Raw genomic sequence first — 24,422 nt, forward strand, 5'->3', positions numbered from 1 at the left:
GCAGGCACAGTCCCTCTCCTTTGCTAGCCAATAGATGCAGCAGGTGCATTTTACACAGGTGCAGCCTCTCTTTGCCGGTTCCATGGTGCAGCTGAGCAGTCCTTCTTCCAGTCTAGACGAGATATGAGTTTTGGGTGCCAGTGGTGCCCTATGTATGTTCAGAAAGTGCTCTGAGGGTAGACACGGTCAATACCCAATGAGCTACTAGGTTCCTTCCATCCTAATGACCACTTCCAGGGAAGTATGGCAGCTGGCTATCTCAAGGTACACCATTCTGCCCACTCCCAACTTTACAGAAGCTGTCTTAGTGTCTGGAGCTCCCTAACCCAACCCAGAGGTATGGATACAAAGGGGGTTAAACGCCGCTGGAAAACCGATTTGATAACAAGCTTCCCCTTTTCTGTCCTTAGTGCCAACCTGTCTTCCTAAACAATAGAGCAACCCTTTCCCAAGGGTTTCCCTTTTACCCTTCAAAGGCGGCTTCATCTTTGAAGCTTGCCTTTTGGGCCAATACCCATGTGGCTTCCTACAGGAGGGAGGTGACACCTCTCTCTAGAGCAAGCTCCCACTGTCTCCTGTCCTGGGATAATTGAGCATGCCTCCCCAGGAGGGCAGAAAGTTGTTTGCAGGGCTGACCTCATGTACAACAGTAAATGGGCACTGGAAACATTGGTCAACTTAAAGTGACAACTTTTGAAGTTGCACTTTGCCACCAGTGACATTAAATGTGATTTCACCAGTACATTGAATTTCTGCACGGATTCTTTTGATACCTTACACTGCCAATTTTAGTAGTCCCATTCAGAAGTTAGCAGGGCTGAGATGTCAGCTTGTAACTCTGTACTTGCTGAGGGGGCTACTAGCCTTTCTACAGTACAAATAACAATTAAGGATTTTTGCTGCTGGAACATGTAAAAGTGAATATTCCACTCTCCAATATACAGCACCCTGCAGTACAGCTTGGTAGGCGTATCTTAGGGGGGTGGATGGGACTAAAATACAGCAAAGAGGGAGTTTTAGCCTTTGCCATTACTTCAAATGGCAAAGTTGAGTTAGCAGTTTTAAACTGACTTTCTAGTCTGCAGAGTCAAAATGTACAACTTTGACCTGGCCGTACTCGAGGTGGCACTAATGCTGCAATCCACGAAAGACACCTCAATTTACAGGACCTAGGCACTCATGGTACCATATACTAGGGACTTACAAATAAGTTGGACGTTGCCAATTAGGGACAAGCTAATGAACCGCGTACCATTTCAAGGTTCAGAGCACATGTACTGAATCCCGTTTAGCAGGGCTCATGGTATTTTAGAGCCATTCCACCAGTACCTAGTAATCGAAATGGAGGCAGAAAGTGGGGGTAAACCTGCCAAAAGCATGTTTACTTGCATGCAGTTAAGTGTAAATTACACTGTACATGCAAACACCACCAGTTTCTCTCAGATACTGGACTATATTACAATTCTAGCACTCTTTAAAAACAAAAAAAACACATTCCAAGTAATTTTATGGAAAGCAAGATTATTGTGAATTTGTATAAAAAGGAGGCACAAAATCATAGCTCCGTTGGCAGCACAGAATATAAATGCCCATTGATACAAGAATAGACTATGATGTTAGAGCCAAGGGAAGCAGTAGAACATACATACTAAAAAGATTAGGTGGCATCTAAGGAAATCCAGTATGTATGTTAATAGCTTAGGATGGGAAGAGGGAAGGAACCTTCTGCCTACATGCCAACTTTCAGTCTCATCTCTGGAAGCCTGAAACATTAAATCATGGTCAACAGTGTCATGCCACAAAAAAATAGGATGAGGATACTAAAACTCTTTACATTAATTACTAGGTTAAAGTCATCCACTATGGATAGCAGTACTTGCTCAGTACTTTGGTTGTGCAAGAATGCTGCCTGCATATCGTCAAAGATATATTTCTCTTAAAGAAGTGCAGATAAGTGGTTGGCTACATTATATTCTCCAGCTTTGGCTTCAGCACTGAAAATACTGATCAACCTGTACCTAGATGGGACAGCAGAGGTTAATTATTCTTCTGTCAGGAAAGGCACGGCAAATGTCTCTTTAAATTATCTGGCAATGCCGGTACCATATTTATGTATATGTATGTATGTATGTATGTATCCGGTATTTCTATAATGCAAACCTAGCCAAAAGGAAGGAGAGTTCTGTACATGGTCAAAGGCAAGCTTAAAGTCAGCGAGTATTAGGAGAGGAAGTGGAGTTGTGGACGGTTAATGCTTTGTGATGTAGTGTTCTCTAAAGAAGTGAGTCTTCAATACTTTGCTATATGGGAGCAGCAATGGAGCAGTCCTGGTGGATATAAGGATGTAGTTGCAAATGCTGGGTGCATAGATGATAAATGCCTGTTGACTTGTTTTTATCTCTTTTAACATTTTTAGTCTGTAGTCTGCTTGTGTCCTGGCTGTGGGTATGGCGAAAACCACCAGAGAGTTGGTGAGATTGTCTACAAGATAAGTGGCGGTGCAGGTTGTGATGGCTCTGTGAATGATGTAGCTTGTTTCGGAGATAGGGATTGCTGGAAAGGGGAGCTAATGGCGTTCCAACAGGGTGGGGGTAATAAGATCATATTTCTTCAGGCCCTAGATGAGACATGCTGTAGCGTGTAGGATGCCCATAAGATTTCCGAGTGTGAAATCTGGGAGGCCATAAAGTAGGTTATTACCATGAGAAAATGGTAGAGAATTCTATATAGAGAAGTGATAACCATGTAGTCAAGATTCCTAGGAATTTAAGAAGGACATGAATTGAAGGCAGAGTCAGATCTCATAGCACCATTTGAAGGTCCTCCTCCTCAATTAACGGATAAAAGAGTGTGAGATGTTAATCTTATATCTTGAGAGCAATGTTTGATCGGTGCACATTATATCAATCCTTTTGGAGATAAACTGACATCTTCTGGAGACGAGTTTAAACTCACAAATGAACGGATACATTTACTGGCCATCACAACTTTAGGTAAACCTTCATTTTTTTTCTTTAACTTATTTGGAATCATGTTCTGTCTGCATCACAACTAAAAGCATTCCAACTAATAAGAAACGCAAAGGACATGGGGTGTAAACGCTAAGTTAATGATTGAGTGGACCTGCATTCTAATCCCAGCACCTCATCCCAGAAATGTGATCAATTATTTTTACATAAGTTTGTCATTCTGTCATCCTGCTCACTTCTGATGTCTGGCAAAAAAATGTGAGTGCTGATAAACAGCTAATATATGTACAAAGTAGGACATAAATAAATGGACATTTACAACAGACAAATTGAAGTGAGCTTAGTGAGCAAGGACTGTGCTCCACATTCAGATATTTAATGAGAAACTCACGCTGATATGGTCTTCTCACGAGGCTCAGGAGGTAGGCCAACCGTCAGTTGCTTCTGATGAGACAGAAGGTCTGTACAGGCCTATGCAAAGGGAGGAAACGTGTGGTTAATGTATTTCTGAAGCAAGGTAAAGAACTATGGAAATGACTGCTTTTTAGGCATTAGAGCTCAGAAAGCGAGTATGAAATATGCCTTGATATTAAACATTGCTTTTTAAAGACTACATAAACAGAAAACTGATCTGTGATCTCTTGAAATGATATATGCATCTTTTATGTTCTCTCACCTGTGAGACAACATATCAAAAAGAATTACTGATTCAGGGTTTTTCAAATAGGCCATTTGTTCTAAGAGGATCACTATATAAAAAATAGCTTTCTGTTAAATGTTAGAGTGCCGAGGTACAACTGTTTTCCAACAAATGTAATAACGGGGTTCTCAGGAATACCCGTTGAAGTTAACATCATTGGTAGTGGGAAGTCCCGGTTACCTTGAGGGGCACCGTAATCTTGAAGAAATTATAAAAAAATATAAAAAAGACAAAATTTGTAGAATTTGATGTGCGACTGTCGAAACCACCACTACCGCCTTGTGATATTGTAACGAGTTCCAATCACATTGTTCCAATCATCCAACGATGGCATCTCAATCTACACAACCGACATTTACATAAATTTTGTTGTATATCACGGCTATGGGAAACGATAAATGGCATACTGCACCAGCTATCCTATCATAGAAATAGAAGATATAAGGATATCCTGAACTTGAATCTTTGGACATATGTTTTCATTGTCTCGGATCATTTCATTTTCACCATGTATATGTTTGTGTGATTCATTGTATGTATTCTTTGTTGTAGTAAAGTGGGTTTCTGCTGCAGTACCCCCCCTCCTTTTTTCTGATATCTGATGTAGTTTGACTGCGTGCACTGCGTCCCTGCTAATCATGTTCCCAGTGCCTATGTTCTTTCCCATAACGGTACCTTTGTTTCCACAACTGGCACTCCTCTTGCCCACATATATGTCCCTTATAAAAGGTACCAGTGGTACCAAGAGCCTTGTGACCAGAGAGGGTCTCTAAGGGCTGCAGCATGTATTGTGCCACCCTCAGAGAACCCCTCACCTAACACACATACACTGCCATTGCAGACTGTGTTGTGGTGCAGACCAAACCTAAGAGTCCACATGGCACACACCCCTGTGTGCAATGCCCAACCAACACTGCCTGTGGCATAGGTAAGCCACCATTCTAGCAGGCCTAATAGCCCTAATGCAGGGGTCACTATAGCACAGGTTAGAGCATAGCCGCTTGAGCAATATGCCCCTACAGTGTCTAAGTCCATTCTTAGACATTGTAAACGCTATGAAGCCATGTTGAGTACATGGTCTGGGAGTCTGTCATTACAAACTCTACAGCTCCATAATGGCTTTACTGAATGCTAAGACGTTTGGTATCAAACATCTCAGCATAAAAACTACACACTAATGCCATTGTTGGATTTATTATAAAATGCACCCAGAGGGCATCTCAGAGATGCCCCCTGAAAAATAACCAACTCCCTCGTGTTCAGCTGACTGGTCTGAATCTGCCTGCCATAAACAGACATGTTTCTTACCCCCTGAGGTAGGAGCCCCTGTGATCATGTGGGTTACAAACAAAGCCTGCTTGGGTGGAGGAGCTTCACATCTACCCTCTAGCAAGAACAGCATTCAGGGAGGTGAGCCTCAAAGGCTTCCTGATCTTTGTAATGCTAAGCTTGGACTTCTCCAGCCAGAGGAGCTGCCCGCCCCCCTGAACCCAGCCCCACCTTTGGCGGCAAGGTTGGCTGGAAAATTAGGAGACAGGCGAGGTGTCTTCTCTCTCAGCCAGGACCACCCCTAAGGTGTCCAGAGCTGAAGTGACCCCCTCCTTAGGAAATCATCCATCTTGAAGGATTTTACCGACTCAGGTTCGGGTGATGCCCCCACCCCAAAGGGAGGGAAATTCTAAGAGTGTAGTCACCCAAAAGGCAAATAGCTCATTGGCTACCATCTGCCAGTACCTGTAACACCACTAAATTCAGTATTTAGGGGCACCTTGATCATTAGATTCTTGCACTCTAGGATGAAGACGGACAAAGAAGATGCCGTGCAGCAAAGCAAGAAGAAACCTACGGCTTTAGCCCCAGCCCTACCAGCCTGTTTCCTGCTCCTCAAGCCTGCAAAGAAGACGATGACTGTCCTGTGACCAGCGACTTCCAAGGACCCCAGGCAGACTACTGCCCTTCAATAAAAACCGAATGTCCTGAGGACAGCGGCCTTGTCCAGAAAACTCTGTCGCCAAGGATTCTGGATCCAGACAGATCCACGACCCCTGCCCCCACTGCATCCAATGCCCATTGCCCGAGTTTGTGTGGCTCACCTGTCCAGTGAAGTCTCCCTGGCAATCTTGACATAGTCTCCATCGGCCGCTGACCTCTCCTGGACCCCACAAAGTCTCCTGCAGTCTCTACACTAAGGGTCCCCCTCACCGCAACCAGCTCCAACCCCAAAGATCTGACACTAAAAGGTACCCCTGTATCCTCAGCCATTCAGAATTGGGGAGCTCAACCAACAGTGCAAGGACATCCCCCAGCCCTCAAACTTACCTGCCCAGCCAGTGGTCACATTCAACCTGCCTCCTGGCCAGAGCCTGCAGCCTTTTTGTGCGACTGACAAACTCCATTGAAATGCAATGGGCGCCTTATGCTTATTTTTCACTCTGCATCCGGTCGCCCCTATGCAGCAGGTGGTGCAGGTTTGGTGCTGCTTTTTGGCTCCCCTGTGCTGATCTTAACATCTGGGTACTTACCTGCAAACCATGCCTCTTCGAGGTGCCCCAAGCCTCTATTGATTTACATTGGGCCCAGTGACCTCTGCACCCAGCAGCTTTGGTGCCACTGGTGGTGCAGTACCTACCTGAACCTCGACCAGTGTTGGCCCAAACCCCCGAAGACTGGGACTTTAAGTCCAATACTTACCTGCTAATGCATAACATTGTTTTCCTCCCATAGGGATGCATTGCATTTACAAAACCTATTGCATACAAAAGTATATCCATTTCTATTACAAAGTTCTTTTTTTCTAATTTGATAATACAAAAGTAATTCTAATACTGTAAAGAATTTACTACTGCCTTGCAAACCATTTGTTTTTCCTTTTCTAGATTTGCAGTTTATTTATTTATTTATTTTCTGCCTAAATTATTATATACATTTCGCACAATTCCTCTTGAAATACATAATGACTGGTTTAGGCAGATCGAGAGGGAGGTTGCTAGATTAATTTGGTCTTATAAGCGGACTCATAGATCTAATACATTTTTATCTCTTTCGAGGGACAGGGGTGGTCTTGGATTACCTAACTTTAAATTATATTATCTAGCAGCTGCTTTACAATATTATTGGCCTCTTTTTGGTATTAGGAAAAAAGAATCAACCGACGCTAATAACGTTCCATCAATATTTGAGAATTTGATTGGCTCACAGGCCAATGGCTGTCTACTAAAAATATATGAACCAAACTACTTTAAAAAGACTTGCTTTAAGACTTTACTAGAAGTATTTCAAAATTGGTCGGTGATCGGGAAAAAACGTGGGCTTGGCAGGTATAGCAGATACACACCACTGATCGACAATGGTCGGCTTTGTCAGATGAGTGTTTGGTAAGGTGGGAGAAAGCAGGCGTTTACAGGGTAGGCAATCTTTTGATGTGGGCTTATATTGCCTCCTTTGATGTAGTTAGGGTCAGGTTTAACATTTGGCATCAGGATTTTTTTAAGTTCCTACAAATAAGGGACTTTCTTCTTAGAAAAGCTGGTGGGGCAGCATGTTTTGCATCGGTTCCTTTGATGGAAGCTTTAATCAGTACATACGCTTTTTCAATATCGCTATTGTATAGTTTGCTGCTGGAAGGTGTTACTGATGAACATGAAAAGCATGTGCTGAAATGGTAGGCTAGGTTAGATGTTGTCGATTCTTGTTTTATGAAGTCAATAGAGATGGGTAACCTGGTACTATGCTCTGCAAACTTGCGAGCACAACATTTTAAGACTCTTTTTGACCCCCCTCCCCCCCAATTTTTCAGCAGTGGAAAGGCCGGCTGTTACACATATTTAATTTGGAAAAAGCACTCTATGAACAAAGAGGCAAAAAAAGGGAGAATTAAAGGGCTGAAGATTTGGGGTCATTTAAAAGACTGGATACATTTATTAACTTAGGTTGAGTAATCGGTTTATTGTGATTAATTCTTCAAATTTAATAATGTATCTTTCTCTTCTTATGAATGGAGTTTTTGCCCAATGTTAGGTGGTTTTGCTCTCTGTTTCTCATTATTTATATTTGTGGAAACATAGGTGTTATGAGAAGGATTTGTGCTTTATACGGGTTTAATCTGCTTTTACTTTTTTTTTCCTCTTCTGTTTTGTGCATTTATAAAATAAAAATAATAAAATAAAATATTTACAAAAAAACAATTCTTAAACTGCTTGAAAAGTACTACTGATTTTGAAAGAAATGCGTTACTTACCTGTAACAGCAGTTATCCAGTGTTGGTATCTTTCATAGATTCACATGCCTGAATCATTCCCCGTCGTCGGGGTGGGAGTCCCCGGTAAATAATTATAGTAATGTCACATAGACATATAATTAGTACTAGGCCAGAGGCCTCACATTAGTAGCCTATCTAGGTCCTTATGTAAAAAGGATCAAACTTTGGCCAGGAGCCAATCAGCTACTATCACCCTCCTCACCTTCCTGGAAGGAGCCCTAGTCCCTCAGATTTTAGTAAGCACAGTGCTAAGTAGTACCTACTGAGAGGGTAAAGGTGAGCCCTTCCAGGGGAGGCGGGTGGGTTGCATGTGAATCTATGAAAGATACCAACACTGGAAAACTGCTGTTACAGGTAAGTAACGCATTTCTTATCCAGTATTATGGGTATCTTTCATAGATTCACATGCCTGAATCAGAATAACAAGCAATAATGAGCACATTTCGCATAATACATCCATAAAGACATAATAATCTTATCATAAGTTGTTACACAGATTACATGATACTCACAACCCGATAAGAAATGTGCGATAAATTACCTGGAAGGTTGAATGATAGGAAGAAGGCTCACCACTAATGAAATAGATGACGTAGGACCGCTTGTCCCACTGCTGCATCCTTCATAAGTTCAGAATCCAAGCAGTAGTGCTTGGTGAACGTATGTGGTGTCTTCCATGTCGCCGCTCTGCAGATGTCGAAAATGGGTACCCCAGCGCAGAGCGCCATGGATGTGGATACCGCTCTAGTGGAGTGTGCTCGAACCTTTGAAGGCAGAGGATGGCCCGCCTGTTGGTGACAGAAGGCGATGGCCGCTGAAATCCATCTGGAAATGCTCTGTTTTGTCAATGCTAGGCCTTTCCTGGGCCTGCTAAATGCTTCCTAAATTGCTCCGTCCTGTGTATGTAGAATTTGAGACATCGTTTGAGGTCCAAAGAGTGTAGAGATCTTTCAGCCGCAGATGATGGATTCGGGAAGAAAGACCTCAGGACAATAGGTTTGTTGAGATGGAAAGAGGACGGAACCTTCGGTATAAACTTAGGGTTAGTCCGTAGAATGACCCTGTCGTTCTTGAACTGGATGAAGGGGTCTTGCACCGAAAAAGCTTGCAGTTCGCTCACTCTCCTTGCTGATGTGAGTGCCAGTAATAGAGCTGTTTTCCATGACAAATATTTTAGATCTGTTCTGTGGATTGGCTCAAACGGGTGTTTCATTAGTTGAGCTAGTACCACATTTAGTTGCCATGTAGGTGGAGACGCTCTAACTGGAGGGAAAGTTCTGAAGAATCCCTTCAGAAACTGTTTGATTAGTCTGTTGGTCCATAGTGAAGCTCCACACGAAGATCGTCTGAACCTGGATATGGCCGCTAGGTGGACTTTTATTGAAGCGTGTGCCAGCCCTGAATTGGCTAGGTGGAGCAAATAGGGGAGAATTTGTGCTGGAGTAGAAGTGAACGGATGTAATTTCTGAGCTCTACACCACAAACAGAACCTCTTCCACTTGAGGGAATACGTCTTATTAGTACTTTCAGCCCGGGCCCGGGCAAAGACGACCCTGCATTCCTGTGGAATATCTAAATCCTGGAACTCTCTGAACTCAGGAGCCAAGCTGATAATTTTAGAGATGTTGGATCCGGATGCTGGACTTGTCCCTGGTTCATTGTGAGGAGATGTGGGCATGTCCTGAATAGAATTGGAGGTTCCAGCGATAGAAGGTGTAGTTCGGTATACCAGTGCTGGCGCGGCCACGCTGGGGCTATCAGGATCATGGTACAAGTCTCTGCTTTCAGTTTCCGGAAAACCCTGGGGATCAGGGGAAACGATGGAAAAGCGTAAGCAAAGACATTGCACCATGTCATCGAAAAGACATTCCCTAGGGACCTTTTCTGGGGAAGCCAGCTTGCGTAATGTTGGCATTTCGCGTTCACTTCCGTCGCAAAGAGATCCAGGTGAGGCTTGCCCCAACGGGAGAACACTGAGTCGAGCATCTTCTGGTCGAGCTCCCACTCGTGGCAAATGGAGCGCTGCCTGCTTAGCGAGTCTGCCAGGGTGTTGTCTACTCCTGGGACATACTCTGCCCGCAGAGAAATGTTGTGTTGTAGCAGCCAGATCCAAATTTGCTGAGATTCTCGAGACAACGTCCGGGATCGAGTACCCCCCTGTTTGTTCAGGTAATGCATTGTGGTGGTATTGTCCGTCCTCACAAGCACTGGGGAGTTCCTGATTCGGGGTAGAAATGAACGAAGTGCCAAGCGCACTGCTCGTAACTCTAGCAGATTGATGTGGAGTTGTTTTTCTGCCACTGACCACTGACCGTGCACTTGCAGTTCTTGAAGGAACGCCCCCCATCCTTCCAGTGAAGCGTCTGTGGTTATCACATGAGGAGAGATTGGGAGTAGAAAAGGGAGACCCTTGTTTAAGTTGTCGCCCAGAAGCCACCATCTCAGAGCTTTCTTCATGACCTGAGTGATCTTGATCCAGTCGTCGAAAGATCCTGTACTTTGGATCCACTGATTTGTTAAGGCTTCCTGTAGAGGCCGCATGTGGAGGCGACAGTGAGGAATGAGAAAGATGTTGGAAGACATCATTCCTAGCAATGACTTGAATAGTCGAACCGTGACTCTCTTTTTGGTCTGAATGTGGACGGCCAGGGTCTTCAGCTTGACCTGCCGTTCTCTGGAAGGGAAGGCTTTCTCCTGTTGTGTATCCAACTTTGCTCCCAGGAAATTGAGACGTTGTGACGGTTGGAGAGTTGACTTTTCCTGGTTGAGTGTTAGGCCCAGATTCTCGAAGAGATGAAGGCAGGCCGAAGAGGACCTGGCTACGCCTGTCCGAGTAGGAGCTTTGACGAGCCAGTCGTCTAGGTAGGGAAAGACTTGGTGATGATGCTGGCGAAGGTATGCCGCTACCGGAGACAGACACTTTGTGAAGATGCGTGGAGCTGACTTCAGGCCGAATGGTAAAACTCTGAACTGGTAGTGTCTGCCTGCCACTGCAAACCTCAGGATCTGCCGATGACTCTTGTGAATGAGGATATGAAAATAGGCATCCTGGAGGTCTAAGGATACCATATAGTCTTTTGAATTGAGTAGGTGTAATACCTCCTGGAGGGTAACCATACGGAAGGACTGCTTCTTGAGGTATTTGTTTAGGTTTCTCAGATCCAGTATTGGTCTCCACTGCTTCTTCTTTTTTCTGATCAGGAAGAATCGGGAATAGAATCCTCTCCCCTTCTGACCTCGAGGAACTCTTTCCACTGCTCTTTTCTGGAGCATTAGAGAGAGCTCCTGTTGAAGTAGGTTTAGATTCTTGTGCTGCATAGGACATGGTGGGTTCGGAGGAGGATGCTCCACAAACTCCAAAGTGTGTCCGAAGCGAACTAACTGCAACACCCAACGATCTGTTGTAATTTGCTTCCAATTGTGAAGGAAGTTGGTAATTTTTCCTCCGACTACGAACTGTGGAGAAAAGACGGAGGCCTGCTGGAAAAAGCAGTCATTGCCTGTATTGCCTGTTCTGTTGCCAGTAACTGCATCTTCGCCTTCCCTCCCCGCTCCCCGCTTCCCGCCACCGACACTAACCCCGCCCCTTTTTCCCTTCTGTACCCTCCCCGCTCCCGCCTCCCAGCTGCTCCGCCCCCCTCGCCATATATGGCGACCGTGCGAACGCGCAGCGGTCACGCGCAGCGGGCGCGCCGATTGTGCGTCGAAGGCGCGCCAAAGGTAAGCCCGTCTGCGCCCGTCCGCGCCTGGCCCACGAGGACCCCGGCCGACCCGCCTGACGTACACCGCCGCCACCCTCATCGCACTCAACACCGGCCGAACCCCAGGATGCTACCGAGCCACACTACGACGCTTCCACGGACCCTTCAGCTGCCACGCCTGCAAGTTCACCTGCATCCGGACCTGCCCGCCACCAGCACCTGCCAAGCCAAACACCAGCAGCAACCACCTCAAGTGCATCCTCCTCAACACCCGCTCCGTCCACAGACACGCCATCGAACTCTGGAACCTCCTAGACACCACAGCCCCGGACGTTGCCTTCCTCACGGAGACGTGGCTGAACGCCTCTTCAGCGCCCGACATCGCCATCGCCATCCCTGAGGGCTACAAGATCACCCGGAGGGACCGCACCGCCAACCAGATGGGAGGAGGCATCGCCATCATCCACAGGAACACCATCCGTATCACGACCAGCACCGACAACACCCTTACCACCGCCGAACACCTGCATTTCCAGATCCACACCGACCCGAAGACCACCCTCAGAGGCACCCTGATCTACCGACCTCCGGGACCACGCACTCAATTCAGCGAGGACATCGCCGACTTCGTCAGCCCGCATGCCCTGTCCTCCGCTGACTACATCCTCCTGGGGGACCTCAACTTCCACCTGGAGAACAACAACGACCGCAACACCAGCACCCTGCTCGACAACCTCGCCAATCTTGGACTCAAGCAGCTGGTGTCCACCCCCACCCACCTCGCCGGACACACACTCGACGCCGTCTTCTCATCCAGCACAGACATCGCCTTCAGCCACGCCACAGAACTTCAATGGACGGACCACAGATGTGTCCACTTCACCTTCAAAAGAACGACGATCCACCACCACCAGCAACAGGTTGCCCGCAGAAGCTGGAACAAGATCACAGCCGACCAGCTCGCCACGTCCCTGAGCCAGCACCCTCCTGCCAGCTCAGCGAACCCCAGCCAGGCCGCCGGCAACCTCACGAAGTGGATCAGCAACTGCGCGGACGAACTCGCCCCGCTGAGGACCCCGCCCAGCAGACCCGGCAGCAAGAAAGCCCCATGGTTCACCGACGAACTCAAGAGCTCCAAGAAGCACTGCCGAGCCCTCGTGAAAGTCTGGAGAAGGGAACCAACACCGGACAACATGACCACCTTCAAGCTTGCCACCCGGAAGCACCACCAGCTGATCCGCGCCGCCAAGAAAACTGCATTCAAGGACCGGCTGGACAACAACGCACACAACTGCAAGGAACTCTTCAACATCGTGAAAGAGCTATCCAACCCCAGCGCAGGAAACAACGACATCACCCCATCGCAAGACCTCTGCAACTCCCTCGCCTCCTACTTCCACAACAAGATCGCGGACATACACAACAGCTTCAGCACCCAACCAACGCACACCACGACCGAACCACCGCCCCCCACCACCACCCTCCGCGCCTGGACTCCGATCAGCACCGAAGACACCGTCCGCATGATGAACTCCGTCCACTCCGGATCTCCGACCGACCCCTGCCCTCACCACGCCTTCAACAAGGCCGACGCTGTCATCGCACCCCACCTGCGGGACATTATCAACACCTCCTTCGACACCGCCACCTTCCCTGAGAGCTGGAAGCACGCCGAACTCAGCGCTCTACTCAAGAAACCCACAGCGGACCCCACCGAACTCAAGAATTACCGCCCCATCTCGCTCCTCCCGTTTCCAGCCAAAGTCATCGAGAAGACCGTCAACAAGCAGCTGGCCGCCTTCCTCGAGACAAATGGATCCCTCGACCCCTCACAGTCTGGCTTCCGAGCCAACCACAACACCGAGACCGCCCTCATCGCTGCCACCGACGACATCCGAGCCCTGATGGACAACGGAGACACAGCGGCCCTCATCCTCCTAGACCTCTCCGCAGCATTCGACACTGTCTGCCACCGCACCCTAGTACAGCGCCTCAGCAACGTCGGAATCCAGGAGAAGGCACTGGAATGGATCATCTCCTTCCTCGACGGAAGAACACAGAGAGTCCGCCTACCACCGTACAAGTCAGAGGCCACCGAAGTCATCTGCAGCGTCCCTCAAGGATCTTCGCTGAGCCCCACCCTCTTCAACGTCTACATGAGCCCCCTCGCGGCCATCGCACGCCAACACAACCTCAACATAATCTCCTACGCCGACGACACCCAGCTGATCCTCTCCCTGACCAACGACCCGCCACCGCCAGAGCCAATCTGCACGAAGGGATGAAACATGTAGCCGAGTGGATGACGACCAGCCGCCTGAAACTGAACTCAGACAAGACGGAGGTCCTCATCCTGGGCTCTTCGCCCTCCGCCTGGGACGACTCCTGGTGGCCTCCCGCCCTGGGCACCGCACCCAAACCGACAGACCACGCACGCAACCTGGGCTTCATCCTGGACTCCTCCCTCTCCATGACCAGGCAAGTCAACGCCGTCTCCTCTGCGTGCTTCAACATCCTACGCATGCTACGGAAGATCTTCTGGTGGATCCCCACCGAGACCAGGAAGACCGTCACCCAGGCCCTCGTCACCAGCCGACTGGACTACTGCAACGCCCTCTACGCCGGTACCACCGCCAAGCTCCAGAAGAGACTCCAGCGGATCCAGAACGCCTCAGCCAGACTCATCCTTGACATCCCACGAACCAGCCACATCTCCGGACATCTGAGAGACCTGCATTGGCTCCCTGTCAACAAAAGAATCACCTTCCGCCTCCTCACCCACGCACACAAAGCCCTACACGACCAAGGCCCGAGCTACCTCAACAACCGAATCAACTTCTACGCTCCCAAACGCCACCTCCGATCAGCCAACCACGCCCTCGCCGCCGTCCCCCGCATCCGAAGAGCGACAACAGGAGGAAGGTCCTTCTCCTACCTGGCCGCCAAGACCTGGAACTCCCTCCCGACCGACCTGCGCCTGACCCAAGACCACCTCTCCTTCAGGAAGAAGCTAAAGACCTGGCTGTTCAAGCAGTAATGGCACCCCCCTCCCCCCAGCGCCTTGAGACCCTACGTGTAAGTAGTGCGCTCTATAAATGTCTTTGATTGATTGATTGGCGTCTGTAATTATCTTTCTTTCCTCCTTTCCCTCGAAAGGACGACTTGTTGTATGAGGATTGTCCTCGTTGTTGCCTCTGCTGAAATTGAGGTTTGTACTGCTGGGAAGAGCTATAATAGGACTTGTAACCTTGATAGTTTCCACGATTCTGTTGTCCTCTACCTCTGGATCCTCGAAAGGAATTATTCTTGTATTGCAGGGAGCCTAGGGCTTTCGCCGCTTCGGTATCCTTCTTAATACCTTGCAGCATGTCATCGATATGCTCACCGAAGAGTCTCTCCCCATCAAATGGCATGTCGAGAACTTTGGCTTGCACTTCAGGCCGGAATGTGGTAGCCTTAGGCCAGCCCTAGCGCCTCAAAACTGCTGCTCCTGCCAATTGACGAAAGCCTGTGGAAGCGATATCCAAGGCTACATCGATCATTTCTGAGGCAGAGCGTTCGCCCTCCAGCAAAATCTTCTTAACCTCCTCTTTTTGGTCTTCTGGGATCGCCCCTAGATATGGGGCTATATCTGCCCATATCTGTCGATTGTAGCGACCTATTAATGTCAGAGAATTTGCAGCCCTGACTGATAGGGCGGACATAGAGGAAAATCTCTTGCCAATGGTATCACGTTTTCTTCCCTCTTTATCAGGAGGCGCTGTCATTGCCGCTGACGGGTTGCTGTACTTTTCCTGGGCGGCCTGAGATATAACTGAGTCAGGTTTAGTTTGGCCAGTTAAACATGCGGGCGCAGTGTCTGGGGCTTTGTTTTCCTTTCAAGCCTAGCCGGCACTGGAATGAGAGAGGAAGGATTTTTCATTATTTTTAGTCCTGGCTCCCATATATAATCGATCACTGGAATGGAGCGAACTGATCGTTTGAAAGGTTCCTTAAAATCATGAAGGAAACAGTCCTGCGATTCCGATGCTATTTGGATGTTGAATCTTGCAGCCGCTCTCCCTACTATATTATGAAATCCCCCTAAATCTTCAGGGGTCGAATCGTCCTGCATTTGGTCTGGGGATGCTGGATCTGCGTTGTCATCAGAATCCTCATCATCATGTATTTCCCCTTCCTCCTCTTGGACCTCATCAACTCTCATTTCTTCCTCATATTCATCCTCATTCAAAGAAATTTGAGGAGGTAACTTCTCTTGCTCCTGACGCACAACCAGCGGAGGTGGTCACTGTCGATGTTGAGGAGTTGGCGCTTCCTGTTGTGCCTGTACTCCTGGTGCAGGAGAAGCTGATGGAAATCTTTGTTTATAGTCCGAAATTAGAAATTGGAGGTCAGAGACAATTGACGCTGGAAGGCAAACCATAGGCTGAACAGTGGTATGCTGCCGAACTTCCTGTTGAATTGTAACCTCTTCATAATCTTCACAGCCCGAACCCTCATGAACTTTGATGTTAAGATGAGAGGGACTGGATGCTATGGGAAACATATTCTCTACTTCAGGATCTTCTGATTCTAGAAACTGCGTTGGCAGAAGCTGTTGAACCTTGCTAGGTGAGGTCATCTCTGGTGTCACCAGACATGATGACATTTTAAAACGTGTATACGTATATTTCAATGAAGGAGAGCCCTTAGGTTGTAGATCCGTTGACGCGGTGTCCGCCAACTGTGGAGCGTCTACGATTTTTATTGATTTTTCAGGCATTTTCATCGTCGACTGCATCGACGTCGATGTCCTCGTCGACGACGATTTCTTCGTCGACGGCGGCGTCGACACTGTAGTAGTCGACGACGATGGCTTCGTCGACGGGCTCATCGACGACGGTGTCGACGACGATGGCTTCGTCGAAGGTGTCCTCGTCGACGTTGTAGTCTTCGTTGACGACGATGGGATCTTCGTCGACGATGGGATCTTCGTCGACGATGTATTCCTCGTCGACGATGGGATTGTCGTCGACGCTGGAAGCTTCGCCTTCGTCGACGATGAAGCGGACGTCGACGGGAGCGTCGACAGAAGCGTCGTCGACGGTTTGACAGGAATGACAGAAGGTATTGACCTACCCATCGTCGACGATGTTGTAGCAGTCGATGCCATGGAGAAAGTAGACGCCGTGGATGTCGAAATGGAGACTGTCGACACCGTCACAGGCAGGCCAGAAGACACCATAGCAGGCTTCTTGAAGTCTGTCATCTGAAGAGAAGGCTTGACCTTAGGATGACCCTCCATGGACTTTGGCTTCTTGTGAGGAGGCGCAGCAGACTGACCTGGGGATGTCTGTCGAGGCCTTTTAGGAGAGGAGTGGAAGCTCCTGAAGGAACACTCACTCTCACCTGAGGAGACCAGCTGTTCTTTGTCCTTCAGTCTCTAAAGCCACAGAAGCAGTCGCCCTTCCCTGTCCGTCAATGTTTTGACCGGGAGAGTGCGACAAATCTTACATTCTTTGCCAGAATGCTGAGGATAGAGGCAGTACAAGCAGTCTTCATGCTTGTCCTCTATATGTAACCTCAGTTTACTACAAGAGGCACATGGTCTAAAAAGCCCTTTTTTAGGAGTAGTAGACATATTGAATATCAATACTCCTTTCCAATCTGAAGTTTGAAGAGTTAATAGGAAAAATCCAAAGATATAGGAAAAAACCTGAGCAGAGCTCAGTGGAGACTCCCTTAGCACGACGTGCGGTAGAAAATCTGAGGGACTAGGGCTCCTTCCAGGAAGGTGAGGAGGGTGATAGTAGCTGATTGGCTCATGGCCAAAGTTTGGTCCTTTTTACATAAGGACCTAGATAGGCTACTAATGTGAGGCCTCTGGCCTAGTACTAAGTATATGTCTATGTGACATTACTATAATTATTTACCGGTGACTCCCACCCCGACGACGGGGAATGATTCAGGCATGTGAATCTATGAAAGATACCCATAATACTGGATAAATGTTACTTACCTGCAACTAAGTTCATCTTGGTTCTAGAAATAAAATAACAAAATATCTTCTTATACAAAACAATGGGTCTGTATTCAGTATTTGAGTGTGTGCTATCACTTCTTGCCTGAGTGTGTACAATAAATGCTTAACGCTACCCTCTGATAAGCCTAACTGCTCGACCACACTACCACAAATAAAGCTTCAAGAATTATCTACTTAAGTCTCTGGGGTTTTACTGGACTCTCTGCACACTATACCTTACTTTGGTATAGTAATACAGAGCCAGCTTCATACATTTGTGCTATGGGCAGCTGATAATTCACACAAAAAAAAAGAAGTGAAGAAAGGAAAAAGCTGTTAGACGTATGACAATGAATATATTGAACTAGAAACTGGTTTTTGAGCCACAATTGTGGTTTTCTTCCTTTTTAGAATATTGATTAGATTTATATCTCAAACAAAAAATGTGTATTCTATCTGGAAGGGATTATTTCGGATCCTTTTACAATCAATGTTGAATGGTCAACATTTTTAGCGATTCTTGATAAAGAATTTTGTAGTATATAAATGGGAAATATGGCAGCCGGGTAGCTGATGGTCTTTAGATCATGCTACCTGTTTCTCAACTCCACTATCTTCTGACAATGTTTTTGGTGTCTGGATTGACCCAATGTCATCTTTGAGGCTAGCAAAGTCTTATATGCTTATTTGTCCCTTATCACAACATTTTGAGGAGACTGGTGGCTCCCGCGGACATTTGTCCTGGTAGCTGTGCTCATCAACGGGAAATCACAGTGGGTTAAAAGGACTCTAAAGTCAAACAGTAGCTCATCAGGAATCAGCCTGTGTTGGACTTGATGATGTGCTCGTCCTATGTGATGACACCTATCGCTGCTGTAAACTGGGAAAGCACTCACACACAGTGCCAATCATTCATGTGGCCAGTACTGCTCCCATGACTATTGACTCTACTTCATTTTCTCTTTCACTGCGATTATTAACATCATACTCTAAACAATAACTGGTTAATTTCAATGTTTATATGGTCACTTTAATTTAAAAAACAAAAAAACTCTAAAATTCACCCGGTATAGTTTACTGAGCACTGCATTGCTTAGTTTATGACATTACATATTACATCACTCATGACATGCTGAATTACATCATTAATGACATCACTGATGCCACTGATAACATTACTGATGTCATTTTACCATCACTGTGACGGTGTCATCCTATGGACAATTTTCTATTCACTTTAAAAGGATAACTGCTTCAAAGATTTCACAAGACCCACAATTTTAAACCAAAACCAGATATACATTTTGGCAGTGTAAAGAAATCTCTATCAGGCCCTATAGCCAATGCTCAGTAGCTTAGTAAAATATATTACACACATTCAAGAGATTGGCATAATGGCGTACAAACTTAGAGCCATGCGTTAAACACCAGTATGAGATAAACCACCTCTAAATGGGACAATCCTACCTTCTACATTATGTAATAATGTGCAATGCCTCCAAACCTTTAGTAAAGTTCTGGATTTAAACATGCATAGATTAAAGATGTTGCCTGTACCACAGTATTGCAACTATTTAACATGGGCACATGCCTAGATATCCACAGTTGGTTAACGTATTATCATCAGTAGCCTTAGCCTTTCTCACAGATGTTTTTTTAGAACAGGCTTTGGAAACTACTTTCAAACATACCTCTGAAACCAACATCAACCTTGTTTAACATGGATCACTTCTTTCTCACTGTGATTAGGAAACAGTGCACCACATGACTTTTAAAAGGCCCTAATACAATTGTCACTAGGGCTTAAGCTATTTCGAAACTATTGACACACAAGTGTACACAGAGTAACTCCATGTTGTATGTGACGACATTGTTGTCACTGATGCCATAAGTGATGTCATTAGTGTCTATTAACATGTCATAATTGATGTAATATATGAGGTCCCAAGCAAGGCATGGTGGGAGTGCAAATTATAGTTAGCTAAGTTAAGTGGTGTTTTTCAGAGGTTTAAAGTTTAGTTTTTCCACTTAATTCAATACCCACGTCACTTTAGCCTTTGTTTTTTCAGTGATTGTGTATGTATGTATATATACTTATATATATTTGTCCACACTAATCCTTACGATAAAGGTAAACACACTCGCAGAAATGAACTTCTCCAATTAGTTTATTTTACAAATTATCCAGTTTGAGGAACAACCGACACGTTTCGTAAACACAGTTTACTTGACCACGGTTACAATTTCACGTTTGAAACAACCAATTAATCTACTTTCATAATAACATGTGACCTGTGACTCATTGTCCTCTACCAAGGAACCCTCGTGATGTATTCTGGGATTCGTGGTTTTAACCAAAAGCTAATTGTGAATTTCTTTCTTATATATATGTGAAACCAACTGTGTATTGTGTCTGTGCTCGCATATGTACTTAACTAACATTTCTTAATGTGCAACCTCTTCTTTAGCCATTAATTCTGGTACTCCCTTATTACAGTAAATATTTTTCTTTTTTACTATTTTATTACTTTGCTACAAAAGCGTACAGCACTATTACCGTTACACTCTTTTCATTAGGTATTTACATCTATCTACTTCGGAAAGTCACAGGTTACCTAATTTTAGTTCATTTTATCGGAAATTTATATGAGGAGTTTAGTCAATAAAATTAAGCCCTCCAGTGGGCTTTTATCTTATCTTCATGTTATTAGATGTTGTGGTAACGTTTATCCTACCTTTTTGCTCCTAACATCATCACTCCTTTCCTGAGATTTTTAACACTCTCCGTCTATATATACATGGAGATAAGTATATATAAAGAGATGTATGCAATCAGTAATGCCACTGATCATGTCATGAGTGATGTAATAGGTCATGTCATAGGCAGTGCTTTGCGGAGTGTAAGTTATAGTTAGCTCAGTTGACTAGAACTGCCGAATTTCACTGGTTTTGTATGAGTGGAACTTTGAGTGGGTCTGTGAGTGGGTTCATGAGTGTATGCATGTGTGAGTGCCAGTCTTAGAGTGGGTCTGTGTCTGAGTGGATCTGGGAGTGGCTCAATGATTGTGTTTTGAGTGGGTCTATGATTGTCTGAGTGTCCGAGTGGGTGTGTGAGTGTCTGAGTGGGTGTGTGAGTGTCTGAGTGGGTGTGTGAGTGTCTGAGTGGTGCACGAGTGTCTGAGTGGGTGCACGAGTGTCTGAGTGGGTGCACGAGTGTCTGAGTGGGTGCACAAGTGTCTGAGTGGGTGAGTGAGTAGGTGTTATAGTGCCTGAGTAAGTTTGCGAGCTCTTCCGTAAGTGCTGGAGTCGGTGTATGAGTGGGTGCATGAGTGTCTGAGTGCGTCTGTGAGTGAATGAGTCTCAGAGTAGGTTTGTGAATGAGTATGTGAGTCTCCGAGAGGGTCTGTGAGTGGGTGCACGAGTCTCTGAGTGGGTATGTGAGTGAGCCTGTGAGTGGCTGCATGAGTATCTAAGTGGGTCTGTGAGAGGGTGTCTGAATGTCTGATTGGGAATGTGAGTGGATGCATGAGTTTCTGAGTAGGTTTGTGAGTGGGCATATGAGTTTCTCAGTGGGTCTGTGAGTGGGTGCGTGGGTCTCTGACTGGGTCGGTCAGTGGGTACGTGAGTCTGAGTTGGTCTGTGAATGGGTGCGCGAGTCTCTGAGTGGGTGCATAAATCTCTGAGTGGATTTGTGAGTGGGTGCATGAGTGGGTCTGTGAGTGGGTGTGTGAGTCTCTGAGTGGGTCTATGAGAGGGTGTGAGTGTCTGAGTGGCTATGTGAGTAGGTGCATGACTCTCTCACTGGGTCTGTAAGTGGATGCATGAGTCTGAGCGAGCCTGTGAGAGGGTGCGTGGGTCTCAGTGTGGGTATGTGAGTGCATCAGAATATCAATGGGTCTGTGAGTGAATGTTTGAGTGTGTGCATGATTGAGTGGGTTTGTCAGTGAGTGTGTCACTATCTGAGTGGGTCTGTGAGTGTGTGTCTGAGTCTTTGACTGGTTCTGTGAGTGGGCGCATGAGTCTCTGAGTGGATCTGTGAGTGCCTGAGTGGATCTGTAAGATAGTGTATGAGTGGGTCTGTGAGTAGGTTCCGGAGTGTCAAAGTGCATATGTGAGCGAGAATCAGTCTTAGAGTGGGTCTGTGTGTTGAGTGGGTGTGTGAGCATCTGAGTCGGTGTGTGAATAGCTGTCAGAGTGACTGAGTGGGTTTGTGAGTACACCCATAAGTATGAGTCAGTATATTAGTGAGTGCACAAGTGTCTGAGTGGGTCTGTGAGTAAATGCACGAGTCTCTGAATGGGTATATGAGTACATGAGTCTCTTAGTGGGTTTGTGAGTACATGAGTCTCTGAGTAGGTTTGTGAATGACTGAAACAAGGCGGACAGTGGAACCTTCTTTGTACATGCACCTAACCAAGATTAACCCAAAGGTGAATTCCCCATATATTCTAAGAGGGGGTTTGTGTGCACTCCGAATAACCACCTACCATCACAGTGGTAGTTCTACATAGAACTTGACATAGTTTCATACGTAAGCTCAGATGCACCACATATTGTATTTGTGAACAATATTTATCACAAACTTATTACAAAGACGATACAAGTAATGTCCAATTTTTTTGAAAAAATCCACTTTATTGTTATTGAACATAAATGGAACAATAAAGTGGATTTTTTCAAAAAAATTGGACATTACTTGTATCGTCTGTGTAATAAGTTTGTGATAAATACTGTTCACAAATTCAATATGTGGTGCATCTGAGCTTACGTATGAAACTAGGTTTGTGAATGAGTACTAGAGTCTCTAAGTGGGTGCATGAGTCTCTGAATGGGTCTGAGAGTGGGTGCGTGAGTGGGTCTGTGAATTACTGAATCTGAGTAGGCCTGTGAGTGGCTGCGTGAGTGTCTAAGTGGGTCTGTGAGTGGGTGCATGAGTTTCTTAATGGGTTTGCGAGTGGACATATGAGTATCTCAGTGGGTCTGTGAGTTGGTGCGTGAGTCTATGACTGGGTCTGAGTGGGTGCGTGAGTCTCTGAATGGGTCTGTGGACGGGTACCTGACTCAGTGGGTTTGTGAGTGAATATATGAGTCTCAGAGCGAGCCGGTGAGAGGGTGCGTGTGTCTCAGTGTGGGTATGTGAGTGAGTGCATCAGAATATCAATGGGTCTGTGAGTAAGGGAGTGTTCGAGTGTCTACATGGTCTTTGAGTGCATGTGAAAATGAAATGAGTGAGTGCATGATTGAGTGGATCTGTGAATGGGTACCTGAGTCTTTGGGTCTGGGAGTGGACGCCGGAGTCTCCGAGTGGATCTGTGAGTGGGTATGAAAGTTCCTGAGTGGATCTGTAAGTGAGTGTATGAGTGGGTCTGTGAGTGGGTTCATGCATGTCTGAGTGTATATGTGAGGGTGAACATCAGTCTTAGAGTGGGTCTGTAAGTGTCTAAGTGAGACTGAAGGTGCGAGTACAAACTGATTTAATTTTTATAGGGATATTCGCAAAGTCGTCATGACTTATATTCACAAATTCTTTGCAACGTTACAGGAGAGTGCGGTGCAATAGAGAATGTCGCAAGTGGACAAAAAAAAACCTGTTCTTTGACATATTATACTCATAAGGGGTTCCTCAAACACCCCTGGACAAAGGACATGAGAGTATCCTCCCCTCTGTCCAGCCCCTTCTCTGGGAGGGAACCCTGCGTTGTCATAACCCCTTTCCAATGGTATTTAAGGGCTTATCTGTGGGTGGGTCCTCAGATGCATCACGGGACAAGACTCAAGCCTGAAATTACGTCACTCTTTGACCATCTGGACACTTGGACTTTGCTGACTTCGCCTGGAACTGTAACTGCATCACGGAAGACTCCTGCTGCTCCTGGCCTCGCTGTTCTGTAAGTCTTCTTCATAGTCTGTGTCTGTGCTTCTTCCAGGATCTTCAACAGACCTGTGGGCATTAAGGACACCTGAAGTAATATCACTAGGAGTGAAGGAGTCACTCCTCTGCATCTCCAGGTACTGCAACGAAGCTGACCGGTGTGCTGCTCCTGATGTCCTACTGAATATGAAAGGCTCAGCAACACAGGTGGTGGTTCTACAATTCCCCTTGAGGCCTGACACGTCCTCTCTCCAATTTCTAGGGCAGTATCCCTCGTCAGAACCGCTAAGACTGAACTATGTGCACAGCATTGACTTGCCGCTGCCAAGGCTTGTTGGCTCTGCACTCCAGAGATCTTCGGGCAGGAAGAAACTCCAATCTCCAGCATCTCTTCCTGCCAAGATAAGAATCCTCACTGTATCCTCTGCACTGTGGATATTCATCTTTGGTGACCTGCTCAAGGTCTTCTTGCGACTCCTGTGTTTTTGGCCTGTCAAGTCAAGTCAATATTTATTTATATAGCGCGCTACATACTCATAGGGTCTCAAGGCGCTTGAGGAGGGGGGGGGGGGGAGTTACTTGTCGAATATCCAAGTTTTAAGTTGTTTTCTGAATGCTATGTGGTTCTGAGTAAGGCGTAGGTGAGTGGGGAGAGAGTTCCAGGTTTTAGCTGCCAGGTAGGAGAAGGATCTACCTCCCATGGTGGCTTTGTTGATGCGAGGTACAGTGGCAAGGGCTTGGTTGGAGGATCGTAGCTGACGGGAGGGGGTGTAGAAGGACAGTCGTGTGTTGAGGCATTTGGGTCCAAGTTCGTAAAGTGCTTTGTGTGCGTGGGTTAAGAGGCGGAAGGTAATCCTCTTATTTACGGGGAGCCTCTTGAGGGTCTTCTCCTGCTACAGCAGGCTCCCCTGCTTGCATTGG

The 24,422-nt window shown here is 46.5% G+C and overlaps 1 protein-coding gene across 3 annotated transcripts in view; it reads right to left on the reverse strand.

The window, feature by feature from the left end:
• The window catches only part of PHKA1 (phosphorylase kinase regulatory subunit alpha 1), a 1,293,387-nt gene that overhangs the window by 418,712 nt on the left and 850,253 nt on the right, over positions 1-24,422 (reverse strand). For all 3 annotated transcript variants that reach the window (XM_086942009.1, XM_086942008.1, XM_086942010.1), the window contains exon 23: positions 3,361-3,440. In XM_086942009.1, coding sequence (XP_086798135.1) covers positions 3,361-3,440 — 80 coding nt within the window. The remainder of the gene's footprint in view (positions 1-3,360; positions 3,441-24,422) is intronic.

The sequence above is a fragment of the Lissotriton vulgaris genome, chromosome 10 (genome assembly GCF_964263255.1).
Source record: "Lissotriton vulgaris chromosome 10, aLisVul1.2, whole genome shotgun sequence".
NCBI classification, from domain to species: Eukaryota; Metazoa; Chordata; class Amphibia; order Caudata; family Salamandridae; genus Lissotriton; species Lissotriton vulgaris.